The 19,269-nt window shown below is 40.4% G+C and overlaps 2 protein-coding genes across 2 annotated transcripts in view; both read left to right on the plus strand.

Annotated features, from left to right (window-relative positions):
* The window catches only part of eef1g (eukaryotic translation elongation factor 1 gamma), a 69,168-nt gene extending 64,992 nt beyond the window's left edge, over window positions 1-4,176 (plus strand). Inside the window, exons 9-10 of the mRNA XM_028809608.2 lie at window positions 2,325-2,449; window positions 3,771-4,176. Of these exons, the coding sequence (XP_028665441.1) occupies window positions 2,325-2,449; window positions 3,771-3,929 (284 nt within the window). The 3' untranslated portion in view covers window positions 3,930-4,176. The remainder of the gene's footprint in view (window positions 1-2,324; window positions 2,450-3,770) is intronic.
* polr2g (RNA polymerase II subunit G) overlaps window positions 1-19,269 on the plus strand; it is a 236,776-nt gene that overhangs the window by 106,169 nt on the left and 111,338 nt on the right. The window lies entirely within an intron of this gene.

Here is a 19,269-nt window from a genome sequence, read left to right on the forward strand (position 1 = left end):
TGCCAAAACAGTGGAGAACTGTATTGTGTTGCGATCACTTGACCCTAGTTGTTTAGTCGGCTTTATCCCTTCAGTTTATCCTGATTACTACAGAATACTAAATCTAGACGCACTGACCCTCATGTTGGTGCTTTTAACATAGAGGTTGTTTTTACTTTCTTCTCCTTGTGCTCTGCTTTTTGAAAGATTTGACTAGTTAGTCATAGGGAAGTTTTAACTACCCAAACATTAACATATCCTCCCCCTCAAGTTTCCTTTTTAATATTAAAAAGGTATGTGTTGAAATTACTGTCTGCATTGGTGGGGTCTATATAAAACACTCCAAGAGCAAGGCTTCTATTCCTGATGCTTTCTAGTCTGATTTCAGGTGTCCTCACTAAGATGCGACTCCTTATCCAACTGAGGAAGACCTGCATTTATTTATATTTATATATAAAAGTCCAACTCGTTTGATACTTGTGATGTCGTTTCAGTCATAGTTTTGATGATGTGTAAGCAGGTTATTTAAAAGGTATTACCAATGTCGTCCCACCACCAATTCGATTGTTTTCCGTAATGGTTTTTAATAAGTACGGTTGGTTTGTTGTATGTTTTAAATAAAATAACTAGAATTATTATTTGATTCGCTCTTATGAAATTTCTGAAAATGCACCACACTGACATGATTTAGAATCAATTTTATATAGACCGGTTATGTAAGAGCTGCTACTATGTTTGGTTGTTTTTGCCCTTTTGTGGCGATACTGACTTTATACTGTAGCTTACTTTGGGTCAAATGACAGACATTTAAATTCTTTATTTCCACTTACCATTAACTCTTTTAGGGCTAATTTTTTTTTTGTTTCTTTTCTCCCAGGGCTGAATATTTTTCCAAAAACTAACATTTTTTAAAAAAGAACACAAAGCAATTGTTTAACATATCAAATCAACAAAAAATATTTACTTTTGACAAATGTTACTGTCTTGCATGTTGTATGAGCCTGCATACTCTATGATTTCACATACATATCACATACATTTTACACAGCAAAGTCTGATCTTGCTCAAAGCAGCCAATTTCAGTCATTGCCACATTGCACTCCTTACAATACGTGTTGCTTTGGTGCCTATTTTTCAATTGTCTGTTGCTGCACTTTCTAACATATATTGTTAGTGTGTACTGTAGAGAGACAAGTCACCCATTTGCCATCATGCCATGCCACTGCCACCAAGTTTTCTGCCAGCATGAAAACCGTATTGTCACCTCTTCATCTTCTGAAACTTTATGAACTTTATGTATGGCATTATAGCCTGGCTCACCCCATGGGATTTGCTTCTGTTTATTACAGAAGTGAATAAAACTTTGCAGCAGCACGTACCTAAGCCACCAGGGGACAAAACACGTTTGGACCAATGCTCCCTGAAGTTATATCACCAATTCTGTCTCCTCTCTATTTGTAATGCCACAGCGCGCTTCATCTCGTCTTTCGTTGTGGGTTTCCACTTTGAAAAACGAGAATGCGATGCAAACGCAGCCCGCGATTCAAAAAAAATCTCTGCCTACCTGTTTGTCTCGTCTGACAGTAGCTGAAAAGCAGCATCAGGAGAGAGCAGCCTGAAGTAGAGCAGCTGGTGATCTGTCGTGTCCAACAGTAAGCCATGCCGTCTTGTAAACTCCGGTAGCCAGATTGGCTCTCAACGGATCAATGTCTGTATATTTATCCCATGCGAACCTTGCCGTAGATGCATCGGCTGGTGTCTGATCAGCTGATGCCTGCTTCTAACTCTCTTGCTCGATCTCCTGATCACTGCCAATAAAGTCCGATTCTGAAAAATCAAGAGTCCGACTCCGCGATAATGCGCATAATGCGAGTGTTTTCTTTTCTGCACTTGCTTCGCTGCCTTTTCACATGTCGGTGCCATCTTGCCTGTTTACATTTCGCAACTCACGCACACGCAATGTTTATTTGCCGAGTCAACGAGTCTAGCATTCCTCCAAGCACAGAGGGAATGCCTGTGACGTGACAGTGAGATTTGACGCCATTAACAGCTGATTGTCGCCCTCTATCCCTGGATGTCGACTTTTGTCGACATCCGCCTTCAACCCCTCCTGTCGACAAAAGTCGACATCCGCCCTAAAAGAGTTAATGTTTGTTCTGCTGTAGCTGAGTTTATTAAATGTATGCATTATTATATAAGCTCCCTTTTTAATCTTTAATAAATGATTTGATATCTGTATACTGGTTTTGTAGAATGTGTTGTCATTTTGCAACCTTTTTGTGGCATGTTAATGGCAGATTCCCCCCTTCCCCCCCCCACCCCCCATGCTTTTTCTCTCTTTCCAGGCATGTTCCAGCGCCTTGAAAAACTACGTAAAAATGCATTTGCTAGTGTTATTCTGTTTGGCGCAAACAATGACAGCAGTATTTCTGGAATATGGGTCTTCAGGGGTCAGGACCTTGCATTCACAGTGAGTACCAGTTTATCATTCAGCTGTGTATCTTCACATATCAAGCCTATTGTTTTTATTGTTGGTGCATTATTATTAGTGATTTTTCACATTTTACACTTGTGCATATTTACACCCATCAGCCATCTCCCTAATATTGTGCAGATCCCCCTTCATACTGCCAGAACTGCTCATAACCATCCAGACATAGACTCATCAGGACCACTGAAGATGACCTGTGGTATCTGGCAACAGCACATTATGGGACTTAAAGGATCTGATATTAGTTTGTGGAGTCTCAATGAATCGGACTTGGTTTTCCTAGAACATTTCACAGATTTTGAATCTGACTGAGATCTGGGGAATATGGAAGCGGACTCAACACCTTGAACTCTTTATCATGTTTAGACCATCTACATGAATGCCAAGGTTAGCGTTTCCCAACGGAACATTGCCCAGAGTATCACACTGCCTCAACCTTTTACCCAGAGGGCATTCTGTTGCCACCATTTCCCCAGGTTAATGATGCACACACATCCAGCTAAAAGAAATTGTGATTCATCAGATCAGGCCACCTTGTTCCATTGCTTCATGGTCCAGTTTTAAATCTCTCCTGCCCTTTGTAGGCTGTTTTGGTGGTGGACAGGGGACAGCATGGGCACACTGATTGATTAGTCTGCAGCTCACACAGCAAGCCATGTGATGCACTTGGTGTTTTGACACTTTTCTGTCATGGGCCAGCATTACGTCGTTCGATTCATGCTACAGTAGGTCTTCTGTGGGATTGGACCAGACTGGTTAGCCTTTGCTCCCCCAGCACATTAATGGGCCTTGGTCGCCCATGACAGTGTTGCTGGTTAACTGGTTGTCACTTCCTTGGATCACTTTTGGTAGGTTCTAAATGCTCCATACTGGGAACCCAAACACAAGATCTGCTGTTTTTGAGGTGCTTTGACCCATTCATTAGCCATTACAATTTGGCTTTTATCAAAATTGTTCAGATCCTTACACTTGCCCATTTTTCCTGCTTCTAACGCATTGCCGTCAAGGACTTGTTCACTTGCTGCTATGATATACTGTATTAGACCCTTTGACAAGGTGCCATTGTAACGAGTTAATGTTATTAACTTCACCTGTAAGAGGTTTTATAATGTTGTGGGTAATTCTTGTTCATCTCCAGTATGACGGCTACATAAGGCACACATTTGCTCAGTTGTTCAAATGCTGCTTTGTCATGTGACTGTGTTTTCAGAGAAGTTGGGGGTGTATTGGTAGTCTTGGCATATTTAGTGGTTCTCATTTCAGTACTGACACTTAACACTGAACTCTTTGTGTTCTGCAGCTATGTGAAGACTGGCAGATTGATTATGAGTCCTATGCTTGGAGGAAGCTGGATGTTGATAGTGATGAATGCAAGACCATGGTTAAGGAGTACTTCGCCTGGGAAGGAGAATTTAAACATGTTGGCAAGCCTTTCAACCAGGGAAAGATCTTCAAATGAGATGGAGAGTGCATAGATTCTAAACCGCAGCTGCACCAGTTTTCTGCACACCATGAAACTGTATTAGTAGAAAACAACCTCTGGCATTTGTCATGTATAGGGTCATTCTTATCTTTCATTGTGTTTTAAATGAACTGAAGGGCGAGGATTGGCATTCTTTGAGTCCTTTTTCTTTGACCTTTGCCAGAGGGTTTTTTCTCCGTACTTGTCATTTCATTCAGCAAATAAACTTTTGTTCAGCTATAAACAGTGTCCAGATTACTTATTGGTGCTCTCCAGTTAGTACTGCAGTTGCCTGAAAAAGAGCAGAAGCAGGTTGTTTTCTTGCTGCTTGGGAATGAGAGGCCCCTTTTTATGAGCAGGAGTGCTTATTTCATCTTCCTCCTTTCGTTCTGCCATCCTTCTAAAGGCCACACTCACACAGAGCACAGTTCCCCCTCATGCCACTCCATTTTTGTTTGTATTTGACTCAAGGAACAAGTTAATGAATTCTGTTTCTACACTAGTATCAAAAAAACAAAACTAAGACTTGACCTCAACTGAAGAGGATCATATGTTTGCTGTAGGAGTGGAAAATAAAGCAAGTCTGTCTTATTTATGTTTGCATTTTGTGCTCTTTAGATTGTGTGTTTTGCTTTGCCATGTATACTGCGCTTTATGTAAAGTGTTGATTTGACTTGCCACTTGGGTGGTAATCGTAATTGTTAAAACTTGCTCCAGATGAATTGGGGAGCGAAAAGGGGACATGTGGGACATAAAGACAATACTCCCTTTTCGTTTTTAGACTCTTTGCTGTATGCTGCTACAGAGGATGGCAACCATATTAGACCTCCATGCTGTTCTTGTGTAATTTACTTGTCAGTTGGCATTATACATTTAGGTAATGCTATTTAAAGCAGGTAGGCCATTGTCTGCAAATAAAGTTTGTGGAGCAATCTGGTGTTTTCTGGGAAATAACCATGACCTTGAATTTTAGAGGTATGATCTCGTATTGCAGCTTCATCACACTACTATAATCTGGTCCTGCATGTTGCACAGAGCACAAAGTATGGTGATTCTGTTCAACCTGGCTCCAAACTAGCATGTAACTGGATACTCTCCAAATGGGAAAGGAGACGAGCTACATGCTTTGCCCACAAGGTGTTGACATGACTTCATGCAGAGTATGAAAACTTGGTTAGCTCTAGTTCATAAAGCACAGAAACTAACGTGTGCAGCAGCCTTGGTCCCCAGTGCCCTCATAAGATCTTTAACAACATGGTTTATTTAGTCACACACAGCACATGCTCATTCAAAATATCAGGTAGAACAGTGAGTTAGGCCACTCTTCCACTAGTAGGATGCAATCCAATTGTACATCCTGAATCCGGGAACATTACAGGTACCAAGCATCCTCCCGTAAGCTTTCCAAGGTAGTAAAAGTAGTCTAATCCCTCTGTATCTAGAAAACAGTATCCAATCTCGGGGTGTTGTCCCTGACCTTTTTGTAGTATTAACTGCCACAGCTGTTTTTTCGACCATGACTCATTGCATCGGTCACCACTCCAGACCTTGTTCAGGATCACCATTCTGTGACAACTTCCAAAGGGGGGCAGCTGAACTTGTCCTAAAGAGCAACTTGTACTCCAACTGTCAAAGCTTCAGATAAGATGACATGAATATTGAACTGGTCATTCACTTTTTGGCCAAAGGTTTCCTGAGGCCAGGTAAGTTTATTTAGCAGCTTTGTGTTTGAACATGAGGGTTGTTGTTATCGGGGGATAACAATAAGTAGAACTTCATCTGTCCTAAGGGAGAAATTTGGCTTTTTCAGAAGTTCTTTAAATAAATAAATACATACCTTGGTATAAGTAAATTAATAAATACACACACACCCACTATGGTCTGAATATACATTGGAATCACTATAAAGCAATAAAATTAAAAAGAATGAAAACTTTTGACTTGGCAGTCACATTGAGGCATTATGCAGAATTGTTGCTGTTGGTATAAAGGAGCCCTATTAGCATTTCTTGACACACTTCTGCTGAATAATTCATTGACTGAAAGTTATCAGTGTTTGTGTATCAGAGAGAGGAAATGTAGCATTGTTCATAATGGCACTCAATTTTGTTTTAATTCACACCTTTGCATACTACATCCAGGGCGTCCTCGGTATAACTAAGCTTGCTTTTTTAATTAGCTTTTTGATTCTCTAGGCCTCTGTTGAAGTGATGTTACTGACCCAGCACACCACAGTGTAGAAAATTGCCCTGCTCATCACATTGTAGATGATGTGAAGGATGTCACTTCCCACATTAAAGGAATGCATTCTCCAAAGGAAAAAGAACCTCTTCTGCCCTCTCTTATATAGTTCCTCTGTGTTCTGAGACCAGATTCTGATCATCATTAATGTGGAACCAAAGTACCGGTAGGAGCGCACTACATCAATGTCCACTCCTTCAATAGTGACTAGACATACAGGCTCTTTTAAGTGTGGCAAAAATCCATAACCAGTTCCTTGGTTTTGTTGATGTTAAGATGAAGACAATTCTATTTGCACCAAGAAACTAAGTTCTTCAACTAACTCCTCTCCTCTGTCTCGTTCCCCTTATCCATACACCCCATAACTGGAGAATCATCTGAGAATTTCTGCAAGTGACATGACCTGCTATTATGTTTATAGTCTGAGATGTACAGAGTGAAGAGAAAAGGAGACAGGACTGTTCTGTGTGGTTTTTCACTTTTGCTTGCATCTGTATCAGAAACAGTCCTCGAGTCTCATAAACTGGTTTACAAATCCAATAAAACTTCCAAAGTCAGAATGATCAGAGGGGCCATTCTTTCCAATTGGAATTCTACAACTAATTTTTTTTTATCTTGCCTGTGAACTTGGAAGTCTTCTACGGGGAGTACAGGGTTGGTACCCTTTAGACCACTAAATCGTCTGGTCCTTAAATAAAATCAGTATTGGTCTGGCACATTCACAAATAAACTTTACCTCTTTGCAACTCTTGTCACATTAAAACAACCGTGTCTTCCACCTACCTCACATTTGCCAAGTGCTTATCCTTTTGGGGTATCCTCAGAAGAAGAGTAAACACCCTGAATTAAGTCGGTGCTCACTTTTTTTTTTTTTTTAACCAAACGTTTGTCAGCCTTGTCCATTTGCTCCAATTCTTTTCTGCTATACTAGGTATCTTCCATAAGCTATTTGCCATTGTTTGACATTTGACTAGCACCTCTCTCAACCCTCAACGTTTTTCATGCGAGAGGTGAGTCCGTTATGTTCATGAATGCAAAGAATAATTACTCTTCACAATTAACATCATTTTTAACATGCTGAATTTTGCAGACTTGTTGTCTCCATTGCATGAATATACCCGTTTGCTTTGACCCCTTCTGAATTATAAATATCACTGATGGTATCATTTCTTCAGATCTTTTACAAAAACACATGCTAAACAGTTAAACACCAAACACTTGTGATGTAAGCCTTTTGTGAACTGCATTGCTTCTTTGAGTTTTGAAAGCCCAAAACATTCTAGGAATGTCAGGACAAGAAACGAGTTCCAAGTAACCCCTCCATAAATACTGCTGCTATTGTCAACTGTTTAAAGAAGAGACTTAAGCTGTGAGAATTCCAGTAGCACGCAATAGGTGACTTGTTTTATGGTGTGATTTCTGTAGGCTCCCAGACTCTAAATGAAGCTAAGTCTCCAAAATCCAGCTTTAGGCTTCAAATAAGGCCTAAAAATCAGCCTTTCCCCAAATTCAAAGGAGGCTTTGGCCTTCACTGATTATGAAGGGGGGGGTTGGAGAGAAAAGGGACAAAAAAAAGAAAATATAAAAAGAAGCAGTAGGAAAAAATTGCACCTCTGACCCAAAATAACAAAAACTTCCTTTATAATTTAATGGATGTATTAAGTAACCTAAAAGCTAACCATAGTAAAAGGTATGCCTAAAAAAGGCAACCTACAAAATTAACAAAACCATTCAGTAACACAATATTTCTAAACTTTAATCATTAAAAATCTAGGCAAGCCCACTCCAAATTCCTCATTGATCCTAGAAGAAACACTGGGCCTCTGCCCTTTATACAGTATATATATACTGTATATCTGGTCATATGAAAAAGTTTGGGAACCTATCTCAGCCTGCATAATAATTTACTTTCAATAAAAAAGATAACAGTGGTATGTCTTTCATTTCCTAGGTACACCTGAGTACTGGGGTGTTTTCCAAAGAAAAATTTTTAGTGAAGCAGTATTTAGTTGTATGAAATTAAATCAAATGTGAAAAACTGGCTGTGTAAAAATTTGGGTCCCCTTGTAATTTTGCTGATTTGAATGCATGTAACTGCTCAATACTGATTACTTGCAACACCAAATTGGTTGGATTAGCTCATTAAGCCTTGAACTTCATAGACAGGTGTGTTCAATCATAAGAAAAGGTATTTAAGGTGGTCAATTGCAAGTTGTGTTTCCCTTTGACTCTCCTCTGAAGAGTGACAGCATGAGATCCTCAAAGCAACTCTCAAAAGATTTGAAAACAAAGACTGTACAGTATCATAGTTTAGGGGAGGCTACAAAAAGCTATCTCAGAGGTTTAAACTGTCAGTTTCAACTGTAAGAATTGTAATCAGGAAATGGAAGGCCACAGGCACAGTTGCTGCTAAACCCCGGTCTGGCAGGCCAAGAAAAATACAGGAGCGGCATATGTGCAGGATTGTGAGAATGGTTACAGACAACCCACAGATCACCTCCAAAGACCTGCAAGAACATCTTGCTGCAGATGGTGTATCTGTACATCGTTCTACAATTCAGTGCAATTTGTACAAAGAACATCTGTATGGTAGGTTGATGAGAAAGAAGCCCTTTCTGCACTCACGCCTCAAACAGAGTCGCTTGTTGTATGCAAATGCTCATTTAGACAAGCCAGATAGCATTTTGGAACAAAGTACTTTGGACTGATGAGAAAAAAATTAGTTATTTGGTCATAATAAAAAGCGCTTTGCATGGCGGAAGAAGAACACCTGCTACCTGCTGTCAAATTTGGTGGAGGTTCCATCATGCTGTGTGGCTAGTTCAGGAACTGGGGCTCTTGTTAAAGTCGAGGGTCGGATGAATTCAACCCAATATCAACAAATTCTTCATCAAGCATCAGTCACAAAGTTGAAGTTATGCAGGGGTTGGATATTCCAACAAGACAATGACCCAAAACACAGTTTGAAATTTACAAAAGCATTCATGCAGAGGAGAAGTATAATGTTCTGGAATGGCCATTACAGTCCCCTGACTTGAATATCATCAAAAATCTATGGGATGATTTGAAGCAGGCTGTCCATGCTGGGCAGCCATCAAATTCAACTGAACTGGAGAGATTTTATGGAAGAATGGTCAAAAATACCTCCATCCAGAATCAAAGGCTATAGGAGGAGTCTAGAGGCTGTTATATTTGCAAAAGGAGGCTCAACTAAATATTGATGTAATATCTCTGTTGGGGTGCCCAAATTTATGCACCTGTCTAATTTGTTATGATGCATATTGCATATTTTCTGTTAATCCAATAAACTTAATGTCACTGCTGAAATACTACTGTTTCCATAAGGCATGTCATATATTAAAAGGAAGTTGCTACTTTGAAAGCTCAGCCAATGATAAACAAAAATCCAAAGAAAAGAGAAAGAAAAGAGGCATTCCCAAACTTTTTCATATGACTGTACAGTATATACAGTGCATCCGGAAAGTATTCACAGCGCATCACTTTTTCCACATTTTGTTATGTTACAGCCTTATTCCAAAATGGATTCATTTTTTTCCTCAGAATTCTACACACAACACCCCATAATGACAACGTGAAAAAAGTTTACTTGAGGTTTTTGCAAATTTATTAAAAATAAAAAAACTGAGAAATCACATGTACATAAGTATTCACAGCCTTTGCTCAATACTTTGTCGATGCACCTTTGGCAGCAATTACAGCCTCAAGTCTTTTTGAATATGATGCCACAAGCTTGGCACACCTATCCTTGGCCAGTTTCACCCATTCCTCTTCGCAGCACCTCTCAAGCTCCATCAGGTTGGATGGGAAGCATCGGTGCACAGCCATTTTAAGATCTCTCCAGAGATGTTCAATCGGATTCAAGTCTGGGCTCTGGCTGGGCCACTCAAGGACATTCACAGAGTTGTCCTGAAGCCACTCCTTTGATATCTTGGCTGTGTGCTTAGGGTCGTTGTCCTGCTGAAAGATGAACTGTCGCCCCAGTCTGAGGTCAAGAGCGCTCTGAAGCAGGTTTTCATCCAGGATGTCTCTGTACATTGCTGCAGTCATCTTTCCCTTTATCCTGACTAGTCTCCCAGTCCCTGCCGCTGAAAAACATCCCCACAGCATGATGCTGCCACCACCATGCTTCACTGTAGGAATGGTATTGGCCTGGTGATGAGCGGTGCCTGGTTTACTCCAAACATGACGCCTGGCATTCACACCAAAGAGTTCAATCTTTGTCTCATCAGACCAGAGAATTTTCTTTCTCATGGTCTGAGAGTCCTTCAGGTGCCTTTTGGCAAATTCCAGCCGGGCTGCCATGTGCCTTTTACTAAGGAGTGGCTTCCATCTGGCCACTCTACCATACAGGCCTGATTGGTGGATTTCTGCAGAGATGGTTGTCCTTCTGGAAGGTTCTCCTCTCTCCACAGAGGACCTCTGGAGCTCTGACAGAGTAACCATCGGGTTCTTGGTCACCTCCCTAACTAAGGCCCTTCTCCTCTGATCGCTCAGTTTAGATGGCCGGCTAGCTCTAGGAAGAGTCCACTTACAGATGATGGAGGCCACTGTGCTCATTGGGACCTTCAAAGCAGCAGAAATTTTTCTGTAACCTTCCCCAGATTTATGCCTCGAGACAATCCTGTCTCGGAGGTCTACAGACAATTCCTTTGACTTCATGCTTGGTTTGTGCTCTGACATGAACTGTCAACTGTGGGACCTTTCCAAATCATGTCCAATCAACTGAATTGACCACAGGTGGACTCCAATTAAGCTGCAGAAACATCTCAAGGATGATCCGGGGAAACAGGATGCACCTGAGCTCAATTTCGAGCTTCACGGCAAAGGCTGTGAATACTTATGTACATGTGCTTTCTCAATTTTTTTATTTTTAATAAATTTGCAAAAATCTCAAGTAAACTTTTTTCACGTTGTCATAATGGGGTGTTGTGTGTAAAATTCTGAGGAAAAAAATGAATTTAATCCATTTTGGAATAAGGCTGTAACATAACAAAATGTGGAAAAAGTGATGCGCTGTGAATACTATCCGGATGCACTGTATATATATATATATACTGTATATAGCTTGAGGTTGGTCCCTCAGCTGTGATGTTGGGGGGAGGGGGCTTAATAAGGTGGTTAATATACTGAAACAATATATATAATATATAATATACAATATATAATAAAATCAATTAACAAAACAATATTCATCAAAGTATAAGAAAAATTATGAATACTTACTAAATAATAAATAGCCACAAAATGAATAAAAAGCAAAGAAAGTTGAGTTGGAGTAAAACCTGCTAATAATGTAGCATTTATAAGGCAGAGATTTTTTTTCTTTTCTTTTCAACTTGCATAAGTGAATCAGCAATGGCAGCTTGATTTTCACATTGGGTTAATCTTTTGGGTCTTGGAGTTGTTTGATAATGCAAGCTGTATCTGACAATGGCTCCAGGCTTACTGCAACAATATCAGTCTTGGATGATGAAGGTCCAAGTCCATTCTGGCAGCTCTGAACACAAGGTGAGACTAAATTCTGGGCATTGGCATTGTGCCAGTCAACCCACACAGACAGAGAGAAGATGGCAAAACTCCATAAAGACAATCAGCAAGTTAGGCTGAGCTACTCTGCACTCTGAGGTGGAACAGTTTTGTGTAGTGTGGAAAGCCAGCCCCCGGACACAGACAGACAGACACCAGAATATCCAAAACACACATGCTTTATTTTGATACAGCACCACAATGCCTTCCTCACCAACTGTCTCTGTTCTTTCTCTCTTTCTCTTTCTCTGTCGCATCTACTCCCCTCCTCACAAGCTCTGTCTCCTTCCTCCCAACTTCCTCCCAACTCCGGCTACTCTACTGGAGGGAGGCGACCCCTTTTATAATTGCTCCGGGTGCTCCTGGGAATTGTTCCGGCAGCACTTCCTGGTGTGGCGTACGTGCTGCCATCCAGGGTTTCATGACTGTCCAGGCACCCCCTGGTGGTGGCCACGTCCTCCCACAGGGATGAGCTTCCCAGCTGTGTTCTGGTGGCCCCCAAGCAGACCAGGGCGGCTGCCCCCTTGTGGCCCAGGGAAGTTATTGTCCCTCTCGTGGACAGTCCAGGCGTCCCGGCTGGGTAGGTCCCCAGCTGTCTGCCACAGTAGTTAACTAACAAATTTTTCATTTTTGAAAATGTAGGATTCAAGGGGCACATAAGAGCCAAAAGTTATTCAAAAATGCAGAAATGCATGCTTTTTAAATGTAGAGATACTGGAGTTTGTCAATTTAAAAATGAATTACCTCAGATTTAGTATTTTTGAAGTATTCTTTATTTTAGCTGGGTGTGATAATTATTATTACTTGACTGACACCTTTATCCAAGTGGACTTAACAACATTTAAGATACAATTAGTTACATTTCTTTTGTGTTTCCAATGGGAGCATAGGCAGGTGAAGTGATTTGCCTAAGTCCCTAGGGTTTGAAGTCCAGAGCCCTAATCATTGCACCAACCATTGCACCACACTGTGTGTAAGGTCCTAATATACTTTTAGGCTGATCTTTTCAGGGCCTCCTTTATTACTTCTGAGATCATGTGGTTGTTTTATTTATGAAGCTTTTCTTTTCTTTGGGGATTTTTTTATACATTACATTTAATTTTTATTCCATATCAGCTTGTAAGGATCCTGACCACAGGCATTGACAGCCATACTTTCTGAAACTGATAGTCACCACAATCCAAATAAAGATTGGCGAATATCAGATATACATATAGGGTTAAATAAATACAATTCTACTTTTTAATTCTGTGTCTGTAGGACTCCAATATTTGTCTGTTCAGTATGTCTTCATGAAAGATGTGGTGGGTAGGGGAGACACTTTGTGTGTCCTGGCCTAGGACCACCACTGCATGAATACTACAAGTGCCACTACTACTATTACTAATTATTGAGTTCTGGGTACCATAACATTTAAAGGGGAATGATACTATTACAGTAACTATGTTTAATAGCTTCAATGACTGTGTCTTGTGATGGACGGGCATTCTGTTTAGAGTTGGTTCCTGCCTTGCACCCAACACTACTGTGATAAGCACTGTCTCCCCATTGCCCAGAACTGAGTAAGGCGATTTAAAGATGCCTGGCTATTCCTGTTAAATGTGGCTGTTGAGTCTTCCTCATTCACTGTCTATACATGGTATCTGGTTGAAATGCTGGGAATCACAGCCATTTAGGACATATATTAATGTCCATTATAGGTAGCTCCATTGACAGATACAAGTTTAATGACTGAAGCACTTGACTCTCTTTCACTGTGGAGGTGACAAGAAGGGGGTATTTTCCTGCTTCCTCATGGAGTATACGACTAAGTTTGCCCTGACTATGATGATACCCTAAAACTTCCATTCCCAGGCCCCACATTCATAATTCTAATTGTATTTTCTGGGACTCCTTTCAATAGGATATTAAAGTAAAGACCATTGGCCTCTCATGCATCAACCTTCGGGGTTGTTCTATTAAATTAAAAATAGAGCATTAGTACTTAGCCATCGCTAAATGACTGAATTGTATCATTGGAAAACATTTAGGGCAAAGGAAAGCAACTTCCTCAAATTTCAGTTAAGCCATTTTTCTCTGTTGATGTCTTTAAGTGTGTTTCTCTTATGATTCTGGGGGTGTCCCTTTATTTAAACCATGCCTTTCATAGTGAGCACTATCACAAAGGCCAAAAAACACACCTTTACATTTTAATAAACTCTCAAAAGCCTCTCGATGTTTTCCTTGGAGATAAACATTTGCCTCAAATTCTTTATTCAGCACTCATTCCTGCGGCTCATGCTTAGTTGTCAGTTTTTCAAATAGGCTAGCTGCAATGGTGCAGTCCATCAGCAGAGGGTGCTATAACTCAGGCTTTTGATTCAGGGGTGTGGCACTTAAGTTTTCATATTAAAATCTACTTGGCATGCACCACAGGAGTTTGCTCTAAAATGGCTGGCTGTTATGAGAATAGAAACAAAATTCATTACATGTTGGATCAGAACTGTTATTGCTTGAGGGTGTAGAAAAATGAAAGGACTGAGACAAAAAACAAACAGAATGCAGCAGACTTAATAGTCCCATTATATATATATATATATATATATATATATATATATATATATATATATATATATATATATATATTAAAGGGTGATTAAACATGCTTGGCATCTGGAAGTGCATCTGGCTGTAAATTATTTTCTCCAATACCCCCTTAGAGAGGGGCAAATAGCCAACTTAGATGAACCCAGAAAATAGCCATTAAGTTGGCAAACAGAGAATTTTCACCAAAATGTCACATCTCAAAATGTTTTTATGACAGTTAAAGATAATGTAAAAAAAATCATAAAGTTATCTTTTATTTTGAAATATTTCTGCACATATGTGCCTTAACATTTTGTTGTCAACTGGGCACAAGGTGTTTCTTATTGGTCATATTTTTATCATAGAATTATGCCTGATTAACCTTTTATTCCTGCTATTGGTGTCAGAAGGGCTAAAACAAAAAGGTTACAGTATTGTCCATGGAAAATAAGCAGTACAGATACCAAAATAAAAAAATATGAGTTTATAATATATCTGTCTCCAACACACTTAATCCAGTTCAAGGTCATCCCTGGATGCAAGATGGGCACCGACTCTGGTTGGGGCTTTGGTCTTCTGCAGGGTCCACTTATATACACCAACACAGGACCAAGTTGGAATCTCTAGTGACTTGCACATAATGGGGAATTTGGGAGGAAAACCACCAGAGAACAATGTACACAGAGAAGGAGAGAACATGCAAACTCCACACAGACAGCAACGAGGTATAGGATTTGATCCCAGGATCCCGGACCTGTGCAGCAGTAGCAGCAGAAGCCCTAACTGCTGCACCACCAGAAGCACTTCAAAATCCACACTGTTATAGAAAGTAACTGCAGATGTACATACTGAGGAATAGGTAACAAGCAGGTGAATGGAGTAAAAGCAATAATGAGTAATGATAGAAAAAATAGTGAAGAAAAGTGAAACCATCTACAATTAAAACATATCTGTATGTATATAATGGAGTTAGTGTAGGGCCGTGGTGGTGTGCAACCTTCAAAAGAAAAAAAAATTCTAAAGGTTATTTCCACGCTGAAAAGAAGGATGAAGGCACGACATTTTGGCTGATAGCCTTCACCAGCTGTGCAACCCTTATAGTGTTACACAAGAGTTAAGGCTTTGGACTTTAAGCCCCGAGGGTTAGGGGTAGGCTTAAGGTTCAAATCCCTCTACTGACACTGTGTGACCCTGACCAAGTCACTTCACCTACCTGTGTTCCAATTGGAAAAACAAAAGAAATGTAAGCAACTGCATCTCAAATCTTGTAAGTTGCCTTGGATAAAAGTGTCAGCCAAATAATAAGTAATAATACAGTCAAACCATTGTGTATTTAGCCTTCTTGTATACATATAATATACATTAGTGTTTTGTGTTAGTTTAAATTCAGTTCATCTATCATTATTCTGTCCACTTAAACCCATTCAAGGGGCTGCAGCCCATCCAGGCCTCATTGAACATGAAGTACAATCAACTCTGCTTAGGGTATTGGTCCACTCAGGGCACACTCACATGGACATACCCATGGCATGACTAAAGAAAAAAAAGCCACGCTGACACTGGGTGAATACACAAGCTCCATATAGGCAGAACATAGGCCTGGTTTCAATCTCAGTCTCACTCTCAGTTGCTCTGAGGAAGCAACACTAACCATCTGTGCCATTATCATACAATATAATAAAGGCTGTGTAGCTGGCACCCACAGTTGTTAGCAACATCTAGAGTTCAAATCCTACCCAGAGGTTATCTGTATGGAGTTTGCATGTTCACCATGTGTCTGTGTTGGTTTCATCCCACTTCCCCAAAGATGTGTGTGTGTTATGGTCACTGGAGACTCTAAAGAGTGGGTTCTGTGATGGACTGGTGCCCAGTAAAAAGCTGATTCATGCCTTGTATCTGATGCTGCTGGGGTAGACTCAGGCTGCCTTTGACCCTGAATTAAATTAAGAAAGTTTGAGAATTAATGAATGGTGTCATTTTGAAATAAAAGAATGATTGGATGTGCATGGGCTTCAGTTCCGTTTCAATCTAAAATTGGATTAAGTAGATATAATAAATGGACAGATAAGCCAGTTTGTCCATCCTTTTGGGACTAGCTGCTGCTTAGAGCAATTCAGAAGTTCTGGTTTAGTTAGTCATAAAATGAATGAATGTAATTGTGTCTACAAACATACTTCTTGGAGGCAGTGTATTAAGACTTGGCTCGGTCCTCAAGTGTAATTGTTCATATCTGGATGTTCAGTCCATAATCTCCATGAAACCTGTATAAGGTGGCAATCTACTACTCCATGTCTGACCACATTGTCCGCCCCTTTAAGTGCTCACGTTCACTGAGCACCATGAAGCTATACTTCACCAGCAGCCCTGTATTCAGACCATCTCCATACTGGTAATGGCAGAGACACTTTTTCAGTTATTAAACAAATGATGTGGCTTGGTAGCTAAATGCCTTGACTTAAAGGCAGATCACTTCAAGCACAATCAGTATGTCCTGCTGTATGCCGTACTCCACATGTAAAATTTTCAGCCTCAAAGGCACTATACAACAGTTTGTTCATCTGCCTGCCTCTGGCCTGGGCTGTTCATCTGGAATTTGTTGCGTTACCCTGCCAGTCTTTACACTTCCACTCCAAATACATTTTGTCCTGCTGCTTGCATTGAGACCATCCAAGTCCCCCGCTCTACTAAAATACTAAAAACTCACTTCGTTATTGCCAACTCATGCACGCGGCTGCCGTCATCGGCCTAAATGGTTTCATTTCTCGCAGATCTCACAATATAGAAATGTTTGATGAGTCACATTTTCTGGGCAGCTGGCAGAGGAACATGGATATCAATGGAAATGACACAGCGTGTAGGAGGGGTGGGGACCATGCTAGTGGTCCAAAAAGCATTGAGGGTTGAAAGCCATGAAAAAGTTGCTTTGGACTTGTAGCTTCATTTGTCAAAAAGTTTTCTTCAAGCATTTTCACAGCGGCCACTCCAAGATGGCTACCAGATGTGAATCTGGCATATAAAGCACTGAGAAACAGGGGTGCAGTGAGGGATGATAGGTTTTGGTAGTTTTTTAAGCAGCTTATTGATTAATTATCCACCTTTGTTTCAGCAGCATGATCATCCCAGGTCTGTCTTTTATTTGCTTATACGGTATCCTCCCTTTTTTCCTCAGTTTTCCTACCTCCTGGTCTCTAGTGCTGCTGTCATCACATTCCTCTCCTGGTAAACAAGGAACTGAAATCAATTACTGAGTAAATCAAAGCAGCCCTGTGCACTTCCCGTTTGGGTTTCTGCCCCATTTTATATATTTCTATTTTAACTCCATCTTTTCTCCTCTTGTTCTTTGACTACTACAGTGAGGTCTACCATCACAGGCTCAGATATAAATATAAGAACATAAGAAGCTGATAAAGTAGAGGAGACCATTAAGTCCGTTAGGCTCATTTTAGCTCAAACAGCTAAGCTGTCCCAATATCTCTTCCTGATCCTTCTTAAACGTTATCAACGTTTCTGCTTCAACTACGTGTCTTGGTAGTTTGCTCTACATTTCCACAACTCTGTATAAAGATGTGGCTCCTTGCTTCAGTCCTAAATGCACTTCCCCTTAATTTCCATTTATGTCCTTGAGTACATGATTCAACCTTAAGATGAAAGAATTCTGTTGAATCTACTTTATTGTGGCCTTTTAGGATTTAAATACCTGCATTAGGTTCCCACATGGTCTTCTCTGTTCAAAACTAAACAGGTTTAATTCTCTGAGTCTGTCAGAGTAGGACATGTCTTCAAATCCTGGGATGCACCTGTTTACTCTCCCCTGCACAACTTCAAGTGCAGCTATGTCATTCTTGTAGCGTGGTGACCAGACCTGTACATGATACTCCAGATGCAGTCTAACTAGTGTATTTTATAGTCTGAGCATAATGTCTCTTGATATATATTCAACAGTTTTTACAATATAACCTATCATTTTATTTGCCTTTTTAATTGCTTCTACGCATTGCTTAGATGATCAAAACATGTCAACATAGACCCCTAAATCCATTTCACAGGTTGCTTCCTTCTGGGCAGTGTCTCCCATCTTGTATTTGTAATTGATGTTCCTTTAGCACATGCATAGCACTTTGCACTATTCTACAGTAAACTGCAATGAGTTTGTGCCCATACAGTTCTAAAGCTTTCCAGCACTAAAAGTAGTTACAGTATACCAAATGAATAGGGTAATAAAGTTTGGTAGTATATAACTACATTTTACCTTCTTGTCTTTTCACTTTCTCATCCAATCAATGTCAAGTAACTCTGCTAGTAACTATTTAGGTGATACCTTTCATCTAAATAGACTTACAAAATATGAAACTTTTTGGACCAAACAATCCACTGTCCATATTTTCTTTTTTAAATATTTTGTGATTAGTTTGGTATGGATTGAGGGGTGTGACACTGAGAACAGTGATGAGGTAATAACTCAGAAATCACCTCAACCTCTGGAAGGATTATAGCATGGTCATGTTACAGTGAGCAAGTAGGCCGATCTGCTACTGAAACACATAATAAGTCAAGGTCAGAGGACCTCCCCAGATATTTGGAGTGTGAAAGTTACACAAGGTAACCTCTAAGTTTAGGACTGCATGACCCCAGGCCTAATGTTGTCTTTTTTCTCTGCTGTCCATTCATGTGAGCTTGTCTGGACCTGTTTGCGAACGTGACCTGCAGGATCTACGAAACTGGGAAGCCGCAGGCACTCTTGTCACTTGAAGAGCCTCTTGCACTCCATGGTGGTGTTCAGGCTCGCTAATCTCATTCAACAATCTGAGCTGCTTCACAGGTGTGCACGATGACCTCACTGCAGAGCCTGTCAGGAGAGGCCTACTTCCTGCAAGCCTACCCTTCTGCTTTTTGGCTTGAGATTTGCGATTCTGCCCAGAGCAAAGCAAGTCTTTTCATTGTTTTTCTCTGCTGTGCTGCTTGCTAACCGAGAAGGAAAAGAGGT

Source organism: Erpetoichthys calabaricus, chromosome 1, assembly GCF_900747795.2.
Source record: "Erpetoichthys calabaricus chromosome 1, fErpCal1.3, whole genome shotgun sequence".
NCBI lineage: Eukaryota > Metazoa > Chordata > Cladistia > Polypteriformes > Polypteridae > Erpetoichthys > Erpetoichthys calabaricus.